The following is a 22318-nucleotide window of genomic DNA, read 5'->3' as shown; positions in this document are numbered from 1 at the left end:
ATTAAAAATAGACAATAAAGAACTAGGAACCTCAGAATTTTACTTTTTTTATTCAGTTTATTCTACAGTTAAAGTTCAATTGCTTTTATTTACATTCAATGAATCACTCACTACGGCAATTATCGTGGAGCTCCAGCGCCAAAGCAAACGCAAGCATTTTATTGAAAGCGTTTTTTTTTGTTATTGTTCAAATCAACCCCAAACAGAACTCCAAAAAGTCGTTGATCATTCTGTAACCAGATTCAGTTGTACCGGTTTCAGCGAAAGAGTTTGGACGTTAGTTGTTTTGTTGGGGACCGTGAAATCAGTCAGTGGTGTCGTAAAGTTTATTGAATAACTATCGAAATGATAACTTCAATTGCCCGAAGGTATCCTTCGTTTCGGGATGAACCGATAAAAAGTGTCTACAGATGGCTGGAGGGCAAACGTCTGGACGATGGGGCCGACGGTTTCTGGAGAATCCACGACACGCTGTATGATTTGAGTGAATTTATTGATCGACATCCTGGAGGGCCAGATTGGCTCCGATTGACAAAGGTACAAAGTATTTAAATAAACACATGCATTGTAATTGATCTAAATCTAACCATTCTCATCCGTTAGGGAACAGATATCACGGAAGCTTTCGAAACTCACCACATTAGAATGCGAGCTGAAGATCTTCTTCCGAAATTCAAAGTTGGCCCAGCCAAAGGGCCACGGAATGTGCGGTTGACCTTCAGGGAGGACGGGTTTTATCTAACGCTGAAACGGCGAGTTCGAGAAGAGCTGCCCAAGCTTGATCTGAAACCCACAGAATTATCTCGGCTGATAATAGACTCACTTCTGGTGGTCGTCTTCGCGCTTGCCTTTGCGTCAGTCCACTTCAGCAGCTATCTGGTGGCCACGATTTGTGGACTCTTCATCAGCTGGGTTGTGATCAGTGCGCACAATTTCGTCCATCAACGCGATAATTGGCGAATGAAACTGCTCAATTTGACTTTTTTCTGCTATCGGTAAGTTTGTTGCACTCGAATTAGTAACCAAAGTCTTAAACAAAAAACTGGATCTTAGCTCGCACATTTGGGGGAACAGAAAATTAAGATTTTGCGACTTCGTGAATGCCATTCATGAAAGTTTGACCATTCACCATCAATCCTTGTCCATTTTTATGATATGATGGTATCGAAGACTTGATTTAAGGCTGGGTTATAGTTAAACTTGCCCAAAGTTTGCATAATAAATTTTTATTTTTTGTTGATATTGTTTAGAACTGATTTCAAAGTCTTAATCCTAATGTTATGAAAAAAAGTTTTGTATTTATGTACCCAACCCGATAAAAATAATGGCATCTTTTAAAATTTTTCAGAATGCCGTGGTTGACGTAGTCAGAAAAACGATTGTTTCACTGGCTATTTTTAAATTTAGAAAAGCAAGCCATTTTCTCTCCACTAAGAAAAATGTTTTTGATAAATAAAAACGTTTGAAAATTCATATTTTTAGATAAACGCAGAAAGCACCGATTTCAGTAATGTTTGGTTTTGTTCGAATGTTATTTTGGTTTTTTTTTTCTCAAAAATGTTTTAAAGAAAAAGCACAAGGATGTTGCATACATTTAGGGGTAAAAAAAACTACGAAAAATTCTACAAGCTGAAATCATAAATATAATGTTTGGATGGATTAAATTTTGAAATACATGCATGTGTGATGCAAACAATCATATTCTAGCACATGGAAACGAGGTTTAAAAGGTGAATCTTTGATTTGCATTTTTATGCATTTTAGCCCAAATTGGTAACTGAATTATAAAAATGTTTATTTAAAAAAATGGGGATTTTTCGAAAAATATTTTTTACACCAACCAGTCAGTGTTGGATAATAAAAGCAACATAGATTTTAAAGGTGATATAATTTTGCAAATCCGTCATACTGGGTAAAGTTCTTACGGCATCACAAAATGGAAAAATTTGTACATCTATTGCTCTATTGCCATTGAAAATTTTTGCATGATACCCCAGTTGACGGTACCTGTCTCAACATCTTCTAACTAATTGTTTTGATGCTTTTCAGCAAAAATCAATTACGGTAATTTTTGTGTTGAGAACAAACTGGTATTTTACGTTTTGTTTTGAATTTGAAACTAACCATTTTAACTCCTAAATTCATGCATCGAATACGTATTTTATACAAGGTTTTTTTTGCGAGGTGACTCTTAAAAGTCAAAAACTCTTAAAAGTCAATAAAAATAGCAAAACAATATCTAAAACCTAGTATCCATTATTTTACTATCTTTTGATTATAAAAAAAATCGTGGATGGCATTGCAAATTTTATGCTAGTATTTTCTTCAAGAAACAAATTTTTGCCTCAATTAATTTTTTTTGTTCTTCTCAATGTTCAATTTCACATTCAAAAGGGTTTTGATAAATTAAACAAGGCCACAACATTCACATTTTTCAATGTGCAAAGAATTTAGGAACTTATTATGATTAATTTGGGCGCCTTGAATAAAATATGCAATGATTTTTTTTTCTATCAGCTACTATTTTTAAATAAAGAAAGTCTTAAAATAAAGGAATTAAATCAATTATCAAGACCGCAAGTACATTCAACTTCTGCGAGAAAAGTTATAAAATATTTCTATTTGTTCCCTTTACCCCATTTTGTAAAATACAACATTTTAAATGATTTATTTATAAAGTTAAAAAAAATTCAAATAAAGATAGATTTTTCAAAGTAAACAGAAAATTGGTTGCAGGATTTAACAACAGTTTAATGAAATATAACTTTTTTTTTAAACTTTCTTCAGTAATGTCAGTAATACTGACAAGTTAAAAAAAACTGTAGAATTGAACTTTTATAGATCATTTTTATTAACTCATCTCAACTTCATTTTAAAACTCTTAATCATCACATCATCAAATCTAGAGGTGACAGACGAAACCTGGCAAAAAGTTAGAGTTCAGGACTCCAAAATCTTCCAATTTTTTGTTACATTGGCTCGAAAATGATGTTTCCTTGAAAAATGATTTAAAGTCATTAAATGAGTTTTTGAAATGGCAAAGTGTTTTATTGAAAACAATCCCTTTTTTATTTTTATTTTCAAATAAATTTACCGAATTATATAGAAACGTTTTTATTTAGTTTTACCGAATTTTAAGTCAAATATTTTAAATTCCTTGTTATATTTTTAGTTTGTGATGTTTTTAAAAAGGGATACCATACGTACTCTTTTAAGAGTACATGTTCTCTTTTTCGATCGGGAAAGGAATTAAATAAAATTTTCTCTTATCAATTAACTTATTTCTTCCGATACATGAAGATTGTATTCTTATAAATACAAGAGATCCAACTTTTTATGCATTCGATGCACTACATTTCACATTTGTTTTTTTTCGGTGAATATTTTAAAGGATGGAAACCTACGGAAGGGATCACGATTACATTAACGATTTCAATCGGGATTTTTCTTTCTAAATTTAGAGATGAATCATCCTTCAGGATGGAAATCCCGAGAATAAAAGTTCATAACTAGCGCCTTTGAGTATGCAATGAACTCCTGGACAGTAGGCAATATGCAAACAACAACTGGCTTAAAAGCATTGTGCACAAATCGAAAGCGCACGAATCAGCAATGATCTTTTTAAAGAATGAAAAAAAAATACGCCTCTAGAGAAAAAATCTTTTGAAAATGCAGTTTTTATCAACTTTGGTGTGCTTTCGCAGCATAAAATCGAAAACTTTGAATAATCCAACTTAAAATACTGAGTATTTGTCATGTAAGTCGCGTATCTTGCAACAATTTGGCGTTATTGAATTGACTTAAAATATCATGGTTTTTTAATAAATGGCGTTCGTCTTTGCAATTTTGAAATTATTTCTCAATGTACTCTTTTTGCCATTGCAGGATATGGTAACCCTATTTTGAAACCTATTTTATTGCAGATTCTTTATTGTCCTCATAAATTAAACGATAATTGAGATATTTTTGGAGAATCAGGTCAAGCGTTTTTGAAAAAAATAGCGGTGGACACGAAATCATTTCTCCTGTGTTCGGCAGGATTTCGTTCTGAAATTACAACAGCTGAAATTACAGGACGAATCTCGGGACAGAAATAAACTGTTGACTGTTGAAATAAACTTTACACAACAATCAGCATTTGAAAAAAGCCATTCGAGGAAACCTACAAATGTTCGATTAAAATATTTATAGGTTTGAATCACTGTTTTCCTGTAATTTGCAAGACTTTTGATTTTTCTTCTGTGAGTTCGATGCGCGTTTCTCCTGAGATTTGTAATAAATTTAAGTATCCTTTCTCTGGCTTCTAAACTAGGGATACCATACGTACTCTTTTAAGAGTAGGGGAGAATGAGGATACTTGATCCTTGGGGATACTTGATTCCTTAGTTATATCTCGAAACTGGAATGTTTTACAAAGATCATATGTTCTAGAAAAATGTGCCAAAATGAGCAAAATAACAATGCTTGTAGTTTAACAAATTTTAACAAAATAATTGTTTGAGTAATTGAACTTTGTTTGAAAAATTTCACAAAATGTAACTTGAAGATCTTTTTTCATCACTTTAAAATGTTCCTTACATGGGAAAATTATGAAAAAAAAAATTTGTTCCAATGTATCAATCGTTCGAGCGTAAAATGAACTTTATAATGCCATATTTTCAAAGCAATGGAAAATACTCAACTTTTTTTCAGAAATTTTTTTCTAAAATGTTGATTATGGGTACAATTGATCCCCTAGAGTTGGGTACAATTGATCCCCCCTTCCAAACGGCATATTCTTCTTCTGAATTGGTCGTTATGATTACTGATTACGAAATTACTAATATTTATACAAAAACTAATATTTATCAAACAATTGTCTGAAGAAAAGAGCAAAAATAATTAATTTTCTCTAAAATATAAAAAAATAGCGCCTTTAAGTATGCAATGTTTTTAGCGTTGAGACAAAGTTATAGAATTTTCTTCTTATGTCTGCTATAAATTGTGAAATGAGAACAAACATGACCAAAATAGTCAATTAACATCTATAATGCTTTTTGAAGAGTGAAAAACTACGCCTCTAAAAAACTTTTTTGAAAATTCAGTTTTTTTTATCAACTTCGGTGTGCTTTCTCAGTATAAAATCGAAACTTAGAATAATCCAACTTAAAATTTTGAGCATTTGTCAATTAAGTCACACATCTTGCAACAAATTGGCGCTATTTGAATGACTCAAAACATCATAGCTTAGAATAAATGATGTTTATTTTTACAATTTTGGAAATATTTCTCAATGTACTCTTTTTGACGTAGCAGGATATGGTAACCCTATTCTAAACTATTGTTATTATTAAAATGAATTCCAATGCTGCAAAAAACACATTTGTTCAACCAAACACTTTTATTTTCTCGGAAAATAAATTTTCCGGGTGAGTTTCCATCCCAACATTGCAACGTGCAATTTATGGGATTTCCTTGTGGTTTAAGAGCCATTATCCGGAGTAGAATTATTGCAATCTTAGTGTATACGGTCCCTCGAAAATCAGTAATAATCCTGAAAAATTAGGACACCTGCCAACTCTGTATGCGAGCCTCTGGGTTCATTCATAGCAGAGTTCAAAATCGAGACACCGTGATGAAAAGAAGTAGGATTTCTTAGGACACGACTAGATAGATGAAAGAAAATGCATTTTTTCTTAGCCGAAATACAGGTATTGAAGACTCCTATATTTATGCAACTGTAGCGATCAGAATCTGTACTTGACTGTTTACATCGAAAAACACCGTTAAAATATCAGCTGTGCCGAAGAACATAAAGGGTGATACGGGCAAAATTTTGTCAATATCAACTTGACGTATTTCTTTCAATTTTGCATTTTAACAACCTGAACACCCCTCATTTTGAAGGTGTGTGTGTAGAATGTTGCTCCTATTTTGATTTTAGAATTCACTCTTCAGTTGTCAAAATGCCGTCCAAGGAAGAAGAGCAGCGTATTAAAATTTTGCTCGCGCATAGCGAAAATCCGAGCTACTCGCACGCAAAGCTGGCAAAATCGCTAAAAGTTGCCAAATCAACCGTTACAAATGTAATTAAAGTGTTTGGGGAACGTTTGTTGATAGCCAGGAAGTTTGGATCGGGGGGAAATCGAAAACCGGAAGCCGCTGAGACGACAGAGAGAGTTGCCGGTAGTTTCAAGCGAAACCCTAACCTCTCTCTCCGAGATGCCGCAAATAAGCTGGGTGTATCGTCTACAACTGTGCATTAGGGTGTCCCAAAATTGCATAACTTCTGGGAATCTGGGGGCTCACCCTCCAAATGGTAGATTAGGATGTGCAGAACAAACTTTTGTATAGGGCCGACTGAAAAAAATTATGTTTGGAGGTTCCGCAAACGCGATCTTTGAAAAAAGTCCACTTTCAAAAGATTAGATTTTAAATAAATTCTGAGCCCAAAAATTTTCTTAAAATTTATATATTTTATATTTTTTAATTTTGTTCGAGTTAAATACTACACGTAAAAAATAAAAAATGAACCAAGTTTGTATCAAAATGTAAAACAAGCAAGCTATTTCCAAGAAAAAAAATTTTTTTGGTCCAAAAATTTTGAAATCAATTGACCAAAATGTGTACCAAGCGTAAAATATTTTTGATACCAATGCCATCAAAAGATGCGAATTTTTGTGCACTTAAACTTTGTTGAACAAAACCTGTAGTTTGTATCATCATGTGAAGAGATATTTACGGTTCAATGCTTAATAAAAATCACAATTTAGGATATTTTTTATTTAATTTATCAAATTTGTCTTAGTAAATACCTACTTAAAAATCAAAATACTTGCAAAAAAAGACTTGGATGGTTTAAGGAAGTCATCAGTAGGCCGTATGCCAAATTTGAGCGGAATCGGACAACAGGAAGGGGTTGCACTGAATCTCAAGTGTGAAAGGGATTCTGAGACATAGTGTTCTAAAGAAGCATAAAAAACTGGTTTTTCATCATACATTTTTGTCTTTACCAATCGATTGCTTTATTATGTAGATTTTATTAAAATTTCAATTAAGACTAACATTTCACCTGAAGACAGCAACTCGATTGGACTTAAAACAAAAAAGTTATGACTGTTCTAAGATTGTATTTTTGTGGCAAATTGACGTTTAACACACAATGAGTACTTTTTACTCATTGCGTTTTACAGGGCAATTTGTAACCAAAATACAATCTTTGAACAGCCATAACTTTTTTGTTTTAAGTCCAATTGAGTTGCAGTCTTCAAGTGAAATGTTAGTCTTAATTGAAATTTAAATATAAAATATATAAGTTTTATGAAAATTTTTGGACCCAGAGTTTATTTAAAATCTAATCTTTTGAAAGTGGACTTTTTTCAAAGATCGCGTTTGCGGAACCTCTAAACATATTTTTTTTCAGTCGGCCCCATACAAAAGTTTGTTTTGCACATCCTAATCTACCATTTGGAGGGTGAGCCCCCAGATTCCCAGAAGTTATGCAATTTTGGGACACCCTACTGTGCATCGAGCCAAAAAACGAGCCGGACTATCGACTTACAAGAAGGTAGTGACTCCAAATCGCGATGATAAACAAAATATGACGGCCAAAGCGCGATCCCGGAGGCTGTACACGACGATGCTGACGAAGTTTGACTGCGTGGTAATGGACGACGAAACCTACGTCAAAGCCGACTACGAGCAGCTTCCGGGACAGGAGTTTTATACGGCAAAAGGAAGGGGAAAGGTAGCAGATATTGTCAAGCACATGAAACTGTCAAAGTTCGCGAAGAAATATCTGGTTTGGCAAGTCATCTGTACATGTGGCTTGAAAAGCAGCATTTTCATAGCTTCCGAGACTGTCAACCAAGAAATTTACGTGAAAGAGTGTTTGAATAAACGTCTGCTGCCTTTCCTGAAGAACACGGTTGTTCCGTACTGTTTTGGCCGGATTTGGCATCTTGCCATTACGGTAAAAAGGCCATGGAGTGGTACGCCGCCAACAACGTGCAGGTGGTTCCAAAGGACAAGAATCCTCCCAACACGCCAGAGCTCCGCCCAATTGAGAAACACGGGGCTATTGTCAAGCGGAACCTAAAGAAGACCAAAAAAACTGCTAAGGACGAGCAGCAGTTCAAGGCAAGCTGGCTTTCTGCGGCGAAGAAGGTGGACAAAGTGGCTGTACAAAATCTGATGGCAGGGGTTAAGCGTAAGGCCCGGCAATTCGGATTTAGTAATTAATTTGATTTTTTAAATAAACGTTTTCACCGATTTACACGCGGTTTCCCTTGACCAAATTTTGACCGTATCACCCTTTATGTACTACTTTTTAGAGATTTTGATCATTAATCACGTTTGGCACTAATATAATCTAAAAAAACACGAATTTAAGCCAGAAGCATTGGTTTTCAAAAGTTTCATCCTACTATGAAAGCTTAATCTGTCAATATCAAGATCAAGAATATTTCTTTTTTTTTCATTTGCAGAGAATGGCGCGTTACCCACATCCTATCGCATCATTTTTATTCCAACTCGATCTTGGATCTTGAAGTGTCGGCCTTCGAACCGATCCTCTGTTGGCTACCGAATCCTGCCATAAAAGGTCGACTGCAGCGATTTGGTTCCTGGATTTACGGTCCCCTCATATTCTCGGCCATGTTTATGCTGGATTATTTCAAAAGGTTAATATTATTTTCTGGTTTTAAAATATTATTTCAAAAATCTTGTTTTGCTTTTCAGAATAATAGAAACACTAGCGACAAGCAAGAGCAACTTTTACGCCGATGATTTGGTCCCGTTTATTCTTCCATGTTTCATGATGCTGGTTAAACCACCGACGGCCACAATCGGCGATATAATGTCGTTATATTTTTGCGTAGCTTTGACGGGAAGTTTCTTCTTCGGATTTATCGCTTTGAACGCATCACATCATCAACCAGAATGTTTTCATTCCGGCGATCAACTTCCGTGAGTATATTAGACTCAAGTATCAATCGATTCAAGAAGTTAGATGTGTTTTCTTTAAATCTCTTCAACAGGGAAGATATCGACTTTGGAATCTTTCAACTGGCTACAATCATCGATCGGGTTGATGTGAAGCAGAATCATTTCACGTCACTGACCGGCTTTGGGCACCACTGTCTGCACCACATGTTTCCTACTTTGGATCATGGAATTTTGCCACAATTGTATCCAATATTTTTGAAAACTTGTCAGGACTTCGGAACGCTTTACCGGGAGAGCTCCTGGATGCGGTTGATCATCGGGCAACATCTTCAGTTGGCACGCATCTCGACCGTTAGTTGCGAACCTTTGTATTGTGACTCTTTGGATAAAAATAATGTTAAAACTGTTCTTTAATAAAATGTTCCTAGTTAAATGATATAAAATAAGTTTGTGATTCTTTCTCGAAAGAAAATTCTAAGGGATTGTCTAACTCGAGTTTTAAAAACTATTTTCTAACTCAAAATATGCGAGCAATACTTTACTAGTCTCTCGACACATTAATTGCATACCTTTCGGGCGCATTAAAACGCGGGTCACTTTTTATCGGTTAGTGGTGGATGTTGACCAGCCGATCTAATAATAAACGAAAAATGTTATTTGTTTCTAGTGTAAATGATTTTTTGAATGTTTAGGGTGGAGGAACAACTAGTACTTTTGAAATTATTTCACATTCATCTTTTGTTACTTGTTAAGACAACAACTGTCGTTGCCGGATATACATCGACTTAAAATGAAGCACAACGGTTTTGTTTCCAATGTTGGTCTTAATAGCTAGTCGTAGGTAGCTTATCTAATCATCTTGCTGAACTATTTCGAATCGATACGATCGATACAATACGATAATGACGCGTTGATATACAAAAGCAAGGTAATAAACCTCTTTATGATCAACTAGCTGACCCGTTGTGCTTTGCTACACCTTCCGGAAATAGATGTAATTTGTAAAAATTTATTAAAATTTAGATTTTAGAGTTTAGAGTGCAGTTCTGAATAGCAATTCAAAGATGGTATATATTATTTACTAATCTCTAAACTCTTTTTTCAAGATCTGAAATTTGTACTCTGTACCCAAAAAAACCTTTTTAAATATAATCCAATCCCTTCTTTGAAAAGCTCTTTATCTTAAATTTACATGGGAGCTCTCCCATCTTTTTCAATTTTGTCCTCCACTGCTTGAAGAAGGTAGGCAAATTTAACCGGCTCGATACCCAAACAGCACTTATCATGGTAATGAAAAATATATTAAACTAGCTGACCCGGTGTGCTTTGCTACACCTTTCAAAATCAAATGATATTTTCATAAATTATTCAAATTTTTATTGTTTTATTGGCATTATTTTAAATCAAATTATAACATATCCGCAGCTGGAGCTGGAGTTTCGAATTGCAACAAACAGATAACTTGAACTAATATTCTGAATCTTGCTCTATAAATTTGTGTTAATGATCTGATAATTTTAATCTGTCTGAAGGGTCTCAAATTGATCGTACGCAAACAATCTAACTTTTATAATATGGTTGTTTTTTTATATGTTCTGAATTTATGCTAAAAAAGTGATAAGAGAGCCCCCTCCCCTGTCCTTTCCTTCACCCCCTGCCGAATTGAGGTCCTGATCTTTAATAATCATACCCATTTTTTCGTTCCCAAAAATTCTCTTATATCAAATATAGTTCCATTGGTTGATAAGTTTTTAAGTTTTACAACAAAATGTATATGGAGCCTCCTTCTTTCTTCCCCTCTCTACATTGTAAAGCGTAATGGTCTATAACAATCGTAGAAACATATAATTTTCCATATGAAATTTTGTCTATTTCTCGGATTTTATTAAAAAAAAAAGTTAAATGTAAGCTTCCTCTTCGCTTCCTATATTCTCAATTCCATCATTGTTTCCAGGAATCCAGGAATTGTTTCACAAACAAAAAGTAGTTTTGTACTCAAATACTTGTACTCAAATACTTTTTGATGCCAAATTTGGTATCATTATCTCGATCAATTCTCGAGCTATGCAAAAAAATTGTATGGAATCCCCGCTTTCCCCCTTAATATCTTTCCACTGAAAAAGATGGGACTTCAATTTATGATAGAAACATTTCTCGTATCCAAATACCATCATATGCCAAATATGGTTCAATTTGCTCGATCGACTCTCCAGTCATACTGAAAATTGTAAGGGAGACCTCTCCTCCCCCTTTTCATCCGCCTCTTTCAAGGAGTGAGGGATATCAAATATTCATAGAAGCATTTCTCGTACCCAATAGACTGCTCCAAATTTGTATGGGAAATTCAAAACCTATAAAATGTTATGCGCTGCAGGCTAAAATTGATCCTTGGCCTAGTACAAGATCTCATGCCAAATTTGGGCGAGATCGGATCACGGGAAGGGGTCGCTCAACGAGCCTGAAGTTTGTATGGGATTTTGAGACATTTTGTTCGGGAGAAACATGAAAAACCAGTTTTTCATCAATAACTTTGGTTTCCGTCGGCCGATTTCTTTCAAAAATGATTTTTCTTGAAGCCTAAATTTTGAAAAATATTTCATCCGAAGACTGAATTTCAATTAGAGTTAAGATAAGAAAGTTATTAGGCTCCCAAAATGGGCTAACTTTTTTAAGGATGGTATTCATCACTGTCAATGAGTCGAGGCGGTCGAACATATTGACGCCTCATTAACAGCGCTGAATACCACCGTTAAAAAAGTTAGCCCATTTTTGAAGCCTAATAACTTTTTTATCTTAACTCCTATCGAAATGCAGTCTTCGGATGAAATATTTTTCATAGTTTAGGCTTTAAGAAAACCCGTTTTTGAAAGAAATCGGCCGACGGACCAAACCAAAGTTATTGATGAAAAACTGGTTTTTCATGTTTCTCCCGAACAAAATGTCTCAAAATCCCATACAAACTTCAGGCTCGTTGAGCGACCCCTTCCCGTGATCCGATCTCGCCCAAATTTGGCATGAGATCTTGTACTAGGCCAAGGATCAATTTTAGCCTGCAGCGCATAACTTTTTCAAAAGTCGGGTCATTTGGGGCACTCTAGTACCCAAGTATCGTTCCATGCCAAATTTGGTTCCATTTGCTGTTTTAGTTCTTGAGTTATGCAGTGAAATTGTATGAAACTCCCCTCCCTCTTTCCCTTCCCCCCGCTGGAAGAAGGAAGGGGTCTCAAACAATCATTAGAACATGTCACGTTCCCAAATACCCGCCCATGCCTAATTTGGTTCCATTTGCTTAATTAGTTTTCGAGTTATGTGAAAAATTATAAAAGAGACCCCCTCCCCCCTTCATATCTTCCTACTGGAAAGAGGGATGGGTCTCAAAAAATCATAGAAATATTTTTCGTATCCAAATTCCTTCCCATGCCAAATTTGGTTCCATTTGCTTTATTAGTTTTTGAGTTATGTAAAAAAATATGAAAGAGGCCCCCTTCCTCCTTTGTATCTCCCTACTGCAAAGAGGGAGAAGGAAGGAGGAAGGGTCTCAAATGATCATTGAAATATTTTTCGTATCCAAATACCTTCCCGTGCCAAATTTGGTTCCAATATCTTGATTAGTTTTCGAGTTATATGAAAAATTGTAAGGTTGCCCTCCTCTCCCCTTCCTATCACCGAACTGAAAGGAGGGAGGGGTACCTTATATTCATAGAAATATTCCTCGTTCCCAAATACCACCCCATGCCCAATTTGGTACCATTTGCTTGATGGGTTTTCGAGTTATGCTAAAAATTTACTTTTGATTGCGAGGCCCCTCCCTCCCTTCATGAGAGAGGGAGGGGTCTCAAACCATAATAGGAACCTTCCCCGGCCTCCAATACCCCCACCTGCCAAGTTTCACACAAATCGGTTCAGTAGTTTCCGAGTCTATAGGGAACAGACAGACAGACAGACAGACAGACAGACAGACAGACAGACAGACAGACAGAAATTCATTTTTATATATATAGATTAGTTATGTATTAAATACAGTGCAAATTTCTTTTTTTTTAAATAAATTTACTACGGTAAACATATAAATATTTAAAAAAAATATCAGTTGCATCACTAAATATGTTCTCAGCGTTTTTTTTTATTTTCTCTTTGAAAGTCAAATATTCAAAAATGTAGGCAAAAACAAATTTCTAAGTTTACATTTGTCCCGTATATTGGGGCAAGTGTCAATGCAAAGCTTATTTACAGATGCCTCAGAGTAATGGCTTTAAAATGGATTTTATACAAATTCCGGTTTTTTGTTCTATCAAGTTTCACTGATATATCTGCAGTATTCCTGCAATATAAATTTATGTTTGTTACTCCACTTTTAACGAATGCTGTTTAAAGGGAATGACCTTCATTTACAAAGACATTTAAGAATTTTCAATATCCGCTGCAGTTTCAACATTCGGAATACCCTTTCTGGTCTTTCCAACATATTGAATCATTTTGAAGATGAATTTCTTAAAAGTTCGACGTTTGCCCTTGCCCCACCGTGTAAGTTGACAGAAGGGAATATTGTTTTTAACACTTTAAGGGTAATCTAAAAATTTCTCATAAAAATTTTGCGTCCAGTTGAATATCAGTTCTAAAGTCTCGCTTTTCAAAAACGAAGCGGATCAAAAGTCTCTTTTATGCAGCCATGTAACACAAAAACACTTTTCATGTTAAGTACGTACTTGAATTGGTATGTAAGCAAAAAGTACGATGGTTTTTTCTGAATTATTTAAAATAAAAAGCACCCATTTTCATTTCTAAATTGGTTTAAGTTGTGTATTTGGGCCGAAGTAACAATTTCTAGAAGAAAACATAATTTTTAATTTTTTTTAACAGAAAAAGTTGAACGTTTGAACATGTTCTAATGTTCTTTGAATGAAAAGTCGAATGCTACCTACATAAACACGAACTAAATATGGAAGTATTTTTGCAAATCTTTCAATTGGTTTTGATTCGATTGATAAAATACCAATCCGTGTCACATATAGGCGTCATTTATTACCACGTGCTGTGTACAAATCAAATAAGCAAGAAAAAAACCCATCTAGGTTGCATATCGCCCCACGTGTTTGAGAAACAGGCGTCTTATTGTTAAATTTTCCAGCAATCAATGAACAGTGTGCTTTGGTTACTATCCTCTTGCGTCGACGTTTGCTCGCCCATGGAGACGAAAAACAAACCCCAGGTTGAGAAATACGCGCCAAAATATTCCTACTGATCAGTATGCTATGCCTGGGTTACTTTCCTTTTGCGACGCCTCGACCATACAGACGAAAAACAAACCGCCCAAAGGAAAAAAAAAATCTCAAGAAAATGGATGTCATGACTTTAATTTGTTCCGAAAAACTACAAATTTTGTATGGAAGCCTCTCCTTCCTTAAGTCGAATAGAGTTTTGACTATTACAGAAACCATCCCCGGCCTCAAAAACCCTCAGATGCCAGTTTTGACGATGATCGGTTCAGTAGTTTCCGAGTCTATAGGGAACAGACAGACAGACAAACATTCATTTTTATATATATAGATAACTTGATGTTGAATTAACTTCAGAGATTACCCAAGGTAAAGGGTTAGCCTTGAACATATGTAAATTGAATCAACAACAATAGAACGAAAAATAAAAATTTGAACTGGAAATATCCTTTATTTTCTGGTTTGAGGCACGTGTTAGAAATAAAAGTTCTGATCTGTTAATTAATGGCCCATTCTACGCCCTGTCCACCACAAAGGCCTTTTCTTATTTTTCATATTCATTTAAAATTCATATACACCATCCGAAAGATGAATTCTTCAGCTTTGTTTTGAATTTGAAAAATAAAATTTTCATTAGATTTATTAAAAAAACACAATTCAATAAGTTCGTTTTTAATTACAAAAATGTACTTTTAGATGAATGCTAATAAATTTTCTCAGTACACGGGTTAAACTAGTAGTAGCTGCACCCGTAGATATCGGACATATTTTGTCGTCGGTAAATTTGTAGCAAATTTTCAGAGAAGTTCCCATAAGATTTCACAAACTTTTGGTTCGTCTCTGGAAAATTTACGAAGCAAACTCAATCTTCTGGAAGAACTTTCATTATTGTACGATGTACGAAGCTATTCCGGAACGCTGTAAGAGAGGAAGTAAGTGCGTTTGGAAAAGAAAGGATTCCACAGCGAGGGATGCCTGAATTTTGGTATTGGGTGTGTGGAAATGCTGTGTCGAAATCGAAATGGGCAGAATGGCGTTGAGTGACAAACCGACATTCGTGGTGATATGGCAACTCAATAAAGAGGAAAGAGGCAGCAAAGGGCCAAAAAGGAAAAATTCTGGTGATTTTCAGAACTTCAGAAAAGTTTCGAATTCGAGCCGGCATAAAGATCCGAATTTCAAGGACTAAAGCAAACTAAAGCTAAGTACATATAGTCAATATCAGTCGAATTTGATACTGTTTGAGTGTTTATGTCTATGTCTATGCCTACGAGCTTACAATGTCACGACCAAGTTGAATGAAAAATAATTGTCGATGGGGAATAGTTAAAAGTAGAATTTTGAACTAGTCTCAGAGTTTGAAACCTCCTAAAATGTTTCAATTTCGATTCCCCCGATTTTCACCGCGGAAATGTTACCACATTGAAGGAAAAGAAATGAAAGATTTCAAACAACACTGAGACCGGCTCAAAATTCAACTTATCACTTTTCCCCATCGATTCCACCATGTTAGAAAGCTCAAATGTGTAGTTTTTGTGAGTTATTGACAAAATACGATTTTTCATTATCATTTCTTCTGAAGTGTACCGCGTCCTTAAATTGCGAAAAGCTTAGCCGCGAAAGAGTTTCTCAAATAAATGTTCTTAAATTATAAATTTCTTTATAACTTTTTTTTATTATCAACATAAAAACATTGTGAACGTTTAAGTTTCCATTGTTATGTAAACTGATTAAGTTTCAGTTTTTTTTTACAATCGATGAATTTGATTGCGGTTAGCTCAATGTTATTGAGTCAGTTGCATTTGTTTCTGCAAAATTTAATCAAATTACATCAGAGAACAACAACGAACAACAAATTTCGGATAGAAATTGGCAAAGACCCACGCGACGAAAAGGGACTAGCGATTGGAAACTTGGAACATGGAACTGACGATCTCTAAATTTTGTGGGCAGTACCCACGCGCTCTCCAACGAATTGCCATCTACCAGAGCTGCGGCAACACACACGAGCTTGGAACAGCTTTTATAGTGATGGGAAAGATGCTAAAGCGGGTGATCGGGTGGTGGCCGATCAACTCACGAATGTGCCGGTTGAGAATCAAGGGCCGGTTCTTTAACATCAGCATCATCAACGTGCACAGCCCTCACCTCGGAAGTACCGGTGACGTCAAAGACGAATTTTACGCGCAGCTGGAGCGTGAATACGACCGTTGCCCAAAACATGATATCAAGATCGTCATCGGGGATTTTAATACTCAGGTCGGCCAGGATGAGGAATTCAAACCGACAATTGGAAGGTTCAGTGCGCAGCAGCTGACCAACGAAAACGGCCTCAGACTTATTGATTTCGCCGCCTCCAAACGAATGGCCGTACGTAGTACCTTTTTCCAGCACCGCCTCCTACACAAGTACACCTGGAGATCACCGTACCAAACGCAATCACAGATCGACCACGTTTTGATTGACAGCCGACACTTCTCGGACATCATCGACGTCAGATCCTGCCGAGGCGTCAACATCGAGGCAGATCACTATCTGGTGATGGTGAAGATGCGCCCAAAACTCTCCGTAGTGAACAACACACGACGCCGGCGCCCGCCTCGGTTAAATATCGCACGACTGAAGCAACCTGAGGTCGCGGCAGACTACGCGCAATCTGTCAAAGTAGCGCTGCCGGCAGAGGGCGAGCTTGACGAAGCTCTCGAGGACTGTTGGGATACCATCAAGACAGCCATCAACAGTGCTGCGGAGAACGTCATCGGTTATGTGGAGCGAACTCGACGGAACGACTGGTTCGACGAGGAGTGTAGGAGGGTGATGGAAGAAGCGAATGCCGCGCGGGCGGCAGTAGTGCAAAGAGGCATCCGTCGAAATGTGGAAAATCACCGACAGCGGAAGAGGCAGCGAGTCCGACTTTTCCAGGAGAAAAAGCGCCGCCTGGAGGAGGAGGAGCTCGAGGAGCTGGAGCAGCTGCATAGTTCCCAAGAAACACGAAAGTTCTATCAGAAACTCAACGCAACCCGCAAAGTCTTCGCCCGTACAAAGTCCCGCAAGGTACATCGCCGGCGTAGCCAACGACGTAGAGGAGCCACTCTCAACGATGAGTGAAGTTAAGGAAGCCATTCGCCAGCTGAATAGAAACAAGTCGGCTGGGAAGGATGGCATCGCAGCTGAACTCGTCAAAATGGGCCCGCACAAGTTGGCTGATTGCCTACACCGGTTGATAGTCCGGATCTGGGACATAGAACAGCTACCGGAGGAGTGGAAGGAAGGGGTAATATGCCCCATCTACAAGAAGGGCGACAAATTGGACTGTGAGAACTACCGAGCGATCACTGTCCTCAATGCCGCCTACAAAGTGTTGTCCCGAGTCCTACTTCGCCGCCTAACACCACAAGCAAACATATTCGTGGGAAGTCATCAGGCTGGCTTTATGGAGGGACGGTCTACGACGGACTAGATATTCACATTACGGCAAATCCTCCAAAAATGCCGTGAACACCAAGTCCCTACGCACCATCTATTAATCGACTTCAAAGCCGCATACGATACGATCGACCGTAACGAGCTATGGAAAATCATGGACGAGAACGGCTTTTCCGGGAAGCTGATCAGACTGATCAAGGCGACGATGGATGGAACGCACAGCACTGCGTGCGGATTTCGGGTGAATTGTCGAGTTCATTCGAATCGCGCAGGGGGCTTTGACAAGGTGATGGTCTATCCTGCATGATGTTCAACGTGGCGCTAGAGGGTGTTATTCGACGAGCGGTGGGCGAAATGCGGGGCACGATTGTCAACAGATCCAGTCAACTTATCTGCTTAGCCGATGACATTGATATAGTCGGCAGATCATCTGCGGCGGTGGAGGAGATCTGCCGCAAACTGAAAGGCGAAGCAGAAAGGATTGGGTTGATGATTAATACGTCCAACACGAAGTACATGCTAGCCTGCGGATCCGAGACCGACCGAACCCGCTTGTCCAGTAATAACAAGGTCACGATCGACGGTGACGAGCTGAAGATAGTCAAAGACTTTGTCTGCCTCGGCTCACTGGTGACCATAGACAATGACACCAGCCGTGAGATCCGAAGGCGAATTATCAGCGGAAGTCGTGCCTACTATGGACTCCACAAGCAACTGCGGTCTAGAAGACTTAGCCCTCGCACGAAGTGTAACCTGTATATGACGCTCATTAGACCGGTTGTTCTCTACGGGCACGAGACATGAGTATTGCTCGAGGAGGACCTGCGTACACTCGGACTATTCGAGCGACGAGTGTTAAGAACCATCTTTGGCGGCGTGCAGGAGAACGGAGTGTGGAGGCGAAGGATGAACCACGAGCTCGCGCGACTCTACGGTGAACCCAGTACCCAGAAGGTGGTGAAGGCCGGCCGGATACGCTGGGCGGGACATGTTGCGAGAATGCCGGACGACTGTCCTGCAAAACACGTGTTCTCTACGATTCCGATAGGAACAAGACGAGCGGGGCGCAACGAGCGAGGTGGTTAGACCAAGTGGAGCGTGATCTGGCAAACGTGGGGTGCCCGAGAAATTGGAGAACGGTTGCCATGGACCGAGTGAATTTTAGGAATTATGTTCGTCAAGTTATGTCGTGAGACAGAATCTATATATATAAAAATGAATTTCTGTCTGTCTGTCTGTCTGTCTGTCTGTCTGTCTGTTCCCTATAGACTCGGAAACTACTGAACCGATTTGCGTGAAACTTGGCAGGTGGAGGTATTGGAGGTAGGGGAAGGTTACTATTATGGTTTGAGATCCCTCCCTCTCTCATGAAGGGGGGAGGGGCCTCCCAAACAAAAGACAATTTTTTGCACTCGAGAACCCATCAAGCAAATGGTATCAAATTTGGCATGGGGTGGTATTTGGGAACGAGGAATATTTCTATGAATATCAGGTAGCCCTTCCTCCTCTCAGTGGGGTGATAGGAAGGGGGGAGGGGGGCTATCTTACATTTTTTCATACAACTCGAAAACTAATCAAGATATTGGAACCAAATTTGGCACGGGAAGGTATTTGGATACGAAAAATACTTCAATGATTATTTGAGACCCCTCCCTCTTTCCAGTATAAAGGAGGAGGGTCCTCTTTCATATTTTTTTTACATAACTCAAAAACTATCAAAGCAAATGGAACCAAATTTGGCATGGGAGGGTATTTGGATACGAAAAATATTTTTATGATTATTTGAGACTCCTCCCTCTTTTCAGTAGGGAGATATAAAGGGGGAAGGGGGCCTTTTTTATAATTTTTTACATAATTCAAAAACTAATTAAGCAAATTGAACCAAATTTGGCATGGGCGGGTATTTGGGAACGTGACATGTTCTAATGATTGTTTGAGACCCTTTCCTTCTTCCAGAGGGGATAAAGGAGAGAAGGAGGGGAGTTTCATACAATTTTTACTGCATAACTCAAGAACTGCAACAGCAAATGGAACCAAATTTGGCATGGAACGAAATTTGGGTACGAGAAATGCTTCTATGAATATTTGGAATCCCTCACTCCTTCAAAGATGTGGATGAAAAGGGGGAGAAGAGGTCTCCCTTACAATTTTCAGTATAACTGGAGAGTTGATCGAGCAAATTGAACCATATTTGACATGTGAGGGTTTTTGGATACGAAAAATGTTTCTATTATAAATTTAAGCCCCAACTTTTTTTCAGCGGAAAGATATATAGGGGGGCTTCCATACAATTTTTTTGCATAATTCGAGAATTAATTGTGCAAATGAAACTAAATTTGGCATCAAAAAGAATTTGAGTACGAGAAATACTTTTTCTTTGTGAAGCAATACCTTTCTTGCAGTAGGATGATAAAATTGGGAATATAGGAAGGGAAGAGAAGGCTTACATTAACTTTTAACTTTTTTTTTTAAATCCTAGAAATGGACAAAACATAACATGGAAAATCATTTTGCTATGATTCTATAAATATCTGACACACCATCCTCCTTTCAGTGAGTAGGTACCTAGAAGGAGGGAGTTTAGGCCAATACACTTTTGTTAGCATAAGTTCTCAATTTATGCAAACAAAACCAACACATGGAAATAAATATGGCATGGAAAGGTACTTGGTTACGAGATATGTTTCTACGAATGTTATAGACCCTTACGCTTTACAGTGTAGAGAGGGGAAGAAAGAAGGCTTCTTTTAAATTATGTTGTAAAGCTCAAAACTTATCAACCAATAAAGTTATAATTTGATATAAGAGGATTTTTGGACACGAAAAAATTGGTATGATTATTAAAGACCACGACCTCCATTCAGCAGGGGGTGAAGGGAAGGAGAGGGGAGGCTCTCTTATCAGTTTTTAGCATAAATCCAGAGAATATCAAGTAAAAACAATCATATTTTATAAGTTAGATTGTTTGGGTACGATTAATTTGAGACCCTCCAGACAGATCAAAATTATCAGATCTTTTACACAAATTTATAGAGCAAGATTCAGAATATTAGTTTAAGTTATCTTTGTGTTGCAATTCGAAACTCCAGCTGCAGCTCCCATTTTATAGCGGTTGCTTATGAATTATGTTATAATGCCAATAAAACAATAAAAATTTGAATAATTTTTGAAAAAATCATTTGATTTTGGAAGGTGTAGCAAAGCACACCGGGTCAGCTAGTATATATAAGTTAGCAACCAAGCCATAGCCGAGGACCCAACATCAACAATTATGTTCCCACCGTTCCAGCATAACACGATACCGAGCGACGTGACAATTTCAACAACATCTCTATTCCCAGCAGATCGGACTTCCCGGAATCCCAGTAATAGTGCGCATTAGATTGAGGTTCTAAACTCTGTAGAGAATAGGAATAAAGTTAGTTCTAGTTTAATCTCCAAGTCGTGCAGTCGAGTTCTCCTTTTTTAAAAAGAATTCCCTGATCCATGAATTCTTAGCTGGCGCAGTCGTCCGGATATTTTTCTAAGTGTTTTTAACCGCAATCGAGCATCCGCGAGCGCATATCGTGGACTTGTGTTTTAAACCGAGAAAAATTCCGTTGAACCATAAATCGTTTCCGTGAACGTAATTCGCGAAATTAGTTAAGAGTGATAATCGTTTGTTAGGGAAATTAGGAAAACCGAGTGGACATCGGCAGTTTCAACAAGCTAGGACGTAACGTAAGTAATTTTATCTTTAACCCTAATTAACTAACAATTTTGATGACAAAGAGTAAAAAATACTAACAAGTGAGTTTTTGTTTAAATAAGTGATAGTAATAATAAAAAAATAGAGATGGAACAGTTCCAACAGCAACTTGCGTACCTGAAGCAAGAATTAGCCTCTAAAAATGAGCAAATTCATCAGCTCAAAGTCGAAGCGCAAGGTGCCGCTGAAGCTGTGCAAAACGCACGAGCCGAGTTAGCCCAAATTACGGCAGAGCAACAGGCACGCGAAAATGCCGCTGTTCAAGCAGCAGTTGCGGAAGCCCAAGCAGCAGCCGCCGAGGCTGCAGTCGCAGCCCAGGCAGCAGCTGATCAGGCTGCATCTGAACAAGCAGCAACCGCTAGTAATAACAATCATTTTGGATCAGTAAATCCCGCAGAATCTATCCTCAAAACATTACAAACCCCGCAAATTATTCGAGATTTGCCCTGTTTTGACGGAAACAAAATCAAATTGAATTCCTTCATTCGATCAATCGATAATGTAATGCCAATGATTGACAAAGTGCGTGGTACCCCAATTCATACAGTCTGGATCCAAGCCATTAGGACTAAAATCATAGGTGACGCTGATAATGTTCTCGAACTCAATGGCACGTCCTTGAGTTGGTATGAAATTAAATCCAATTTGATTACCCATTATAGTGACCGCAGGGATGAATGTTCTTTGCTTAGGGATCTGTTCGCAACCAAACAAACATCTGATGTAGAAACATTCTACAGTGATATTTCCTACATCATTTCGTCTCTGGTAAACCTCCTTAACATAACAGAGCAAAATGCCCAGGTAAAAACAGCAAAGAATTTGTTATTTCAGCAAATGGGACTCAAAGTATTTTTATCTAAACTAAAGGAACCTTTAGGACACATAATAAGAGCGCAAACTCCGAGCACCTTAAAGGAAGCCTTGAGAATGTGCATAGAAGAATCCAATTATCATTATGTGAAACCCACAGACAAATCCGATCCACCACCAATCCCGCATA

At 37.7% G+C, this 22318-nt stretch overlaps 1 protein-coding gene across 1 annotated transcript; it reads left to right on the top strand.

The window, feature by feature from the left end:
* Window positions 1-345: 345 nt before the first annotated feature.
* LOC129742432 (cytochrome b5-related protein-like) lies at window positions 346-20949 on the top strand. The gene is made up of 6 exons (XM_055734331.1): window positions 346-537; window positions 604-995; window positions 8466-8660; window positions 8719-8946; window positions 9018-9276; window positions 20857-20949. The coding sequence occupies exons 1-6, from the start codon at window positions 346-348 to the stop codon at window positions 20947-20949; spliced, it is 1359 nt and encodes a 452-aa protein (XP_055590306.1).
* The last annotated feature ends 1369 nt before the right edge of the window (window positions 20950-22318 follow it).

This window comes from Uranotaenia lowii, chromosome 2 (assembly GCF_029784155.1).
Source record: "Uranotaenia lowii strain MFRU-FL chromosome 2, ASM2978415v1, whole genome shotgun sequence".
Classification (NCBI taxonomy): Eukaryota; Metazoa; Arthropoda; class Insecta; order Diptera; family Culicidae; genus Uranotaenia; species Uranotaenia lowii.
The sequence above is the reverse complement of the archived record's forward strand: the minus strand, read 5'-3'. Positions and strand labels throughout refer to the sequence as shown.

What these genes read in the sequence shown, in the direction of transcription:
- LOC129742432 (XM_055734331.1), top strand. Translation starts at nt 346, where the DNA reads ATGATAACTTCAATTGCCCGAAGGTATCCTTCGTTTCGGGATGAACCG. An exon ending in ATTGGCTCCGATTGACAAAG is followed by an intron (nt 538 to 603) that starts GTACAAAGTATT and finishes CTCATCCGTTAG; the next exon opens with GGAACAGATATCACGGAAGC. An exon ending in TTGACTTTTTTCTGCTATCG is followed by an intron (nt 996 to 8,465) that starts GTAAGTTTGTTG and finishes TTTCATTTGCAG; the next exon opens with AGAATGGCGCGTTACCCACA.